Source organism: Solea solea, chromosome 10 (genome assembly GCF_958295425.1).
Source record: "Solea solea chromosome 10, fSolSol10.1, whole genome shotgun sequence".
Taxonomy (NCBI): Eukaryota; Metazoa; Chordata; class Actinopteri; order Pleuronectiformes; family Soleidae; genus Solea; species Solea solea.
Window position 1 is genome coordinate 4,268,057 of NC_081143.1, and position 6,227 is coordinate 4,274,283.

The 6,227-nt window shown below is 41.7% G+C and overlaps 1 protein-coding gene across 10 annotated transcripts in view; it reads right to left on the reverse strand.

Moving 5' to 3' along the window:
• lrba (LPS responsive beige-like anchor protein) overlaps positions 1 to 6,227 on the reverse strand; it is a 165,948-nt gene extending 159,721 nt beyond the window's left edge. For all 10 annotated transcript variants that reach the window (XM_058641137.1, XM_058641128.1, XM_058641130.1 and 7 more), the window contains exon 1: positions 5,321 to 6,227. In XM_058641137.1, the coding sequence (XP_058497120.1) occupies positions 5,321 to 5,503 (183 nt within the window). In that variant the 5' untranslated portion in view covers positions 5,504 to 6,227. The remainder of the gene's footprint in view (positions 1 to 5,320) is intronic.

Consider the following 6,227-nt stretch of genomic DNA (forward strand, 5'->3'; position numbering starts at 1 on the left):
AGCACACAGGGTTGTTAAATCAGACATTTTAAAAGACTATATACTTTAGACACATTGATAGGGTAGCTTTTAAAGTTTAGCACTTTTTCCCCCATATATAGCTACATGATTATCATAATGGCCCTTGTAGTGGCAAACATAAACAATATTCCAAAGCCACCCAATGTCGTTAGCTGTAGGCCGGTACCTATTGGGCTGGGCTTGACTCGTAGGTACTGTTTCAATTCCTCAAATCACCAAAGGCAAGGAAGAGTCATGTAAAGGGTTTGCACATTTATTTCCACTTGCCGTACATCCAGGTTACACTTCCATCCACATATATCCAAGCCTCTCTCGGTTCAACAACATAGAAATATTCCCTTGACGTTCCAGGTTGTGAATGATATTCTGAATGATTGATTTAACAGTAACACAAAAAACCCGCTTTACACCAAACCTCACACAGCTTCTAACCTACCTCAAAAATGCTAGACATTTCCCAGTACATATCTACCTATCCCTTATGTATCATAGCTGTCAAAGGTATCAAAGGGTCAACGGTACCCTTTATCTAATAAAATAACATCAAAAGGTCCACAAAGCCATTACTCAAAGGATTAAGGCCAATGGTTAACAACTTCAACTGTTCACAAATGACTCTAGAACAGTAATCCTGCATTAATCATTTAAACTCAATATTGGCTCCTACAGCCTTAATGAACACTTTTAGTTTGTCTTTGATAAGTGGTGATGATTCAACTGTGCTGATGTCCTCTGCAGTGTCCAAAACAACATTTGTTTATCAAGTATCAGATTTGCAAGTTCGGATAAAAACCTTATTTCAGTATCGTCTGACTGCAATCTGTCAACTGACATCAGAGTAAAGAGGGTGACATCAATGGCAGACTGAGCATCAAACACCCTTTTGCAGCTCCTTGCAGCTTTCAGCGTTCTATAAAGCTGGCAGATTAAGAAACCAAGAAGCTGCTGCTTCCTGTTACACTGTGGCAGCCACATACAGCACAGAGGTAGACATACAAGCACACCCACAACCCAACAAAAAACTACCTGCAATAAAGGATGAGGCAAACCTGTGACTGCTGAAAAAGTCAAACATTTACCCGGCCAAAAGGCCAAGAGGCCTCAAGAGCTGGCACACCAACACGAGACTGAAAACACCAGTGACCATTGAACTGAAGATCTGACAGGTAGTCAAAAATAGGTATCATAAAATCGAAATCAGAATCAATAGTTTCTCTGGCTTTCTACATTTATTCACTGCTGCCATTTGGCAGTGAAAGCAACATGCTGTCCAGTGAGTTTGTGTGATGAAAGAAGAAAAGCTCTGGCTGCTGGACAGTACGAAATAGTTGAAGCGAGTCTCATATCTCTACTTTCACTGATTAAAAAAAATTGACTGCGCTTCAAACAAATATGAGCAAGTAATTCAACGACAGTGTGGTAACAAAGTCAACTGAGTCGAAAGAGAACCTGTGGAACAGGGGTAGGCAACCTTTGGCACTCGTGCCACGGGTGGCACAGCATAAACACTGGCACGCTGGCACCTCAGTGTTCCTCACTTTATGTGTGTCCTGACTTCATGGGTTTGAGTGACAGCTCCCGCATCACTGTAGCAGGGCAGATACAGGCTTCAAGACAAGGTACTGTAGTCTCAGTTTTGGTTTGGCCTAACTAAACGCAGTGTTTTTTTAATAAAATTATTATTATCAAGCTTGAGCAGATACAGCACTATGAATGGAATAAAATTCCATGTATATTGGAAATATACGCATTCATATGCCCACCAATGCTGTAGAACTTGAGACCCGTCTCTCAAATGAGAGGGAACTGATATCCACCAGTCATTTTTCAAGGTCTAACAATTAAAATACGTTTTTATGTTGGAATAAATATTACCTATGCAAGTAGTTACACCTCAAAACGTGTGCATTTTTTGCTTTGACAGCCCTTGTGCCATACGTGTTCACTCAATACAGAATATTGTTTTGGTTAAATATTTATACTGCAAACACTAAACTGTGATAAATAATGTGACTGGTGATTTTAATTACTGCGGCTGATTGGACCTCTGCTCTGGTTCAAGGAGGATGAAGTGATGTTTGGTTGTTTATACACAGAGCTGAGAGGAGGTTTAATCAGGCAACACGAGTGAAATCACCTGTGATTATGACAGATACTGTATGTGCACCACAAAAAGAAAAGAAATAAACATTTCATATGCTGTAGAAATTCATCGCTTCTAGTCGAATAAACAGACTGTGCTTGTCAACCTTGAGAGGTAAGACCTGACGAGTCCTGACCGGGAACCAACAGCAGTCGAACACAAGACCAACTTTAACCACAGTTAATGTGTTACCACATACTATAGGCAAGGCAACTTTGTTTGTCTAGCATATTGCAAAAACAAGGGCAACTCAAGGTGCTTTACATAAAAACAACATTGAAAACACTTAAATTACTATACAATAGGTATGCTAGTTTATATAGATGTTATTATAACAAGGACAAATTTCAACTTCTCATTCTCTGACTTTACACAACTTTCACTTTCAGCCGACACACTAATAGTACCCTCAAAAGCTAAAAACCCACATTATGGTACGAGGGACCACTTTTTTTGACCGCAGTTAGATTATTCTTTCGTAATGTCATCATTTCAGGCAAGCTGCGATAATGAGCTGCTGAATCCTGGTGTTTATAACCCGGTCCCATGTGTCACAACCCACCACAACCACTGTTTTAGGTCAAAACACATTTTTAGTTCACTCTCGAGAGTAAACTATGTCACATTTAAGCAAATACAGTGGAGGAATCTGCAAATGAGACGCCATTAAAGAGAAGACTCTCTCGGTTTATTAGATAAATCAGATTATCACCAAAGTGGATGGTCAACAGAGCACAGGGAAGATGTGTGTAGAGCGGGGAAAGGCACAATAATGAAGCCTGACGCCATCTCTTAAAGCCCTAAAATGATGCTGACCATGCTAAACACAGGGCTCCCAGGGAGCCATGCAGATCTGTTCACTGATATTTCTGTCAAAACATACGCCTGGTTGTCTCCCCAGCTAATTTTGTGCAATATTACTGACTAAAGCAAACACAGAAACATGTACTAATTGGCAGCATCCTCTAGTTGGATTTTAAAGGGGAAATCAATACATCTTTGTGATATTGCTTTTTTCATTTTTGCTTGTACTTCATATTGGCAGTCACAGGTTTGTCGATCGATTGTAGTAGACAATCAAAACTGGTTTAAAGCCAAGGGGGCAACAATTCCAGCCAAAGTTTTGCTCTTAGTGAAATACAAAGTGTGCATTTCGTATGAATGAGTAAAAAAATATATACATTTTACACTCACACAAAAATGGCACCCTGTCAGCTAAATTTGTGGCCTCACTTTTTAATGAGCAACCCTATACTCAGTGGTGATGATGTTTTTGTTGTTCAAGTTGTTTTTCCAAGAAACAAAACTATACAGTGCCAGTTTATGCTTCTCTAATGTGAGAGTTCTTACATGGTAATAAACTAAATATCTTTGGAGGTGGACTTTCAGGCAACAAAGACAAGTAGAACTGATATCACTTGATGTTGCTTTGTGTCCTGGAAACTTATCGTTGTTAGTTACAGACCTATACATTTGTTTTGTTTAAGAAAACAAACGTTAAATTTGACATTTTAAAGATATGCAATCAATGAATTGGTAAGTAGAGTGAGGATCTGGTGATGACACTGACATGACTTTATGTTTAACAGCGTAACAACCTGATGACAGTAGTCGTTGCAGGCTAATGCTGGAGTTACTGTCATAACTGGAAACATTGAGGATGGAGGAGGAGGAAAAAAATGACTTTATTCATTGTGTTGCCACAGTGAGAAAGCAGTTCCGCAGGTTTCACCTTCGTCTCTCCTCCCTCCACCCAACCTGATAAACTGTAGCTGAGCATGCCCTCTCCTTCACGCTGAACTTCCTTGTTACGGGAAGATTCATTCATTCATTCATTCACATGCAGGTGCAGCATGTACTGTATGAATGAATGAATAAGTCTATCAGTGTCGCAAACAGACAAAAGCACAGGATGAGGGTGGGCAACAGGTAGTAGACAGATGAGCGGTGTACACACACACACACGATCAGTGACCTGGATATGTCACACATAGAGTACCAACTAATTAGCTGTAACAGCTTCTCTGTCGTGATGATTCCGACACTGTCTGATTCACCTAAAACGCTTGAATAACATTTTATAAACAATGTAGAAAAGTACTTACTACATTTGTGTCTGAGTAACATAATATTAATGAATAAATAACAGGAACATGGTTTCCATATTGGAGGATTTATGAGTAACCTAGTGTTGTTCATTCAGTGTCTACTGCTTAATTCTCCTCATGAGGGTCGAGGGGCCAATCCTAGCTGACATAAGGCGGACACTTTGAGCGGGTCACCAGTCTATCGCAGTGCCAACACTCAGACACGAACAACCATTCACTCCCACATCCACACCGACGGTCATTCTAGAGCGGCCAAATAACCTCTGCATATTTTTGGACCGTGGAAAGAAACCGGAGCACCCGGAGCAAAAAACAAGGATAGCCACTATTTTACCATGTGACCCAAACCCAGTGTTGTTTGGTGTATAAGTGAAGTAAGGCTGAACAGTTAAATTAACTATTTAAAATGTATTGTTCCATGTCCTATGCCAATTCAAAAAATGTAATTGGAAATAATTTAGATCTTTAAATCTTTATTCTTGCATTGAATAATTAAAGTTCTTTTTTAGCAGGCGTGTCATGCAGTCATACCACATCACATTTTAGAGCTGTAACACAGTCAATATTGAACTGAAGCTTGACTAACACAATTAAAGTTGCAATATCGGCCAGAATAATCACAATTTAATATTTTCTCCCCTAATTGTTCAGAACTAAAATGAAGTCATGTTTGTATATGAGCTACTCTAAGCAGAGGATCAGGACAATATTATAAACATTATCACACATTTCAATTAAAAGCTGGATAATCATGGATGGGATAACTGTTAAGATTGTTCACATGGGTGACCTACAGGACTACTTTAAAAGGATATATTTATAGTTATTGCATAAATATGATCAATTATTTAGGTTAGGATATTCATGACAGGAACTGTTCATACTGCCCTATATGACCTCATTTGGCCTCATCTGCTCGCAGTAGGGTCATAATAAATTAAAACTGGTGATTTAAAAATGTGAAAGTCATGTCAGACGTGTGTGCATGTTACAGTTCTGTGACAGTACTATCCAAGGCCTGCACTCTGAGCTCATATAATCAGCTTACCAGGTTGAACACAGTCTCCACAATGTCTCGGTTGGAAACTTCCCCAACTTCCACCAAGCCAACGAGCACGGCGAACTTCATCCGGATCCCCCTGATGGGCACCCCGGGGTTGTGTGCCATGGTGCCAGATCTCCCGTCCTTCCCATCAGCTGGCGGCGGCACTGCTGTCTCCTCGCTAGCCATTGCTAAGGAAGGAAGGAAGGAAGGACGGACGGGAGGGAGGGAGGAAGGAGGGGGTGGACAGGTGGCGTTCACAGGTAAGGCACCTGTTCACCTCCAACGGTGACTGTGCAGCCCGTGTCGGGGGAGAAAGAGGGAGCTATGTCCCCTTCAGCTGAGTTGTTGGCGAGCCAAACGTTTCCCTCCCCATCCAAATACTCTTCAGCGGGAAAAAAAAACAATGAAACAAGCGCCAGGTGAATGAATGTGTGCCGTCGTTGACGGACTGTAAATGCCAACGGCTTTACTCCACAGTGAGCTGCTCCTCTTCCCACTTCGTAACTTGATACCACACGGATAGATTAACGCCGTAAAAGCCGAGGGGAAGTGGGCTGCAGGTGAGCAGCGAGCAGGCAGATGAAGCGACGATGTCCTCCTCCTCCTCCTCGTCCTCCTCTCGGACAATTGAGAAAGCGAAGACTGGGAGAGTTTAATAATCTCCGCACAGCGGTGGAAGTTGCTATTGTCACGGAGTCCTCACACTTGACAGGTAGCGCGTCTGGCAAGAGGCTAAAACTCACAAACTGCAGCGGGTGGAGTCCGTCAGCAGCTCCGGAAGAAGTCGATACAGGACGGAGGTTCGCTCGCTCTTCCCCGGCAAACTACACTGAAATGTCAGCGTTGACCCAGCTGCGTTGCCTTCTCTTCCTGATTTACCCCGGCAGTTCAGCTCGACACCGCCATGACA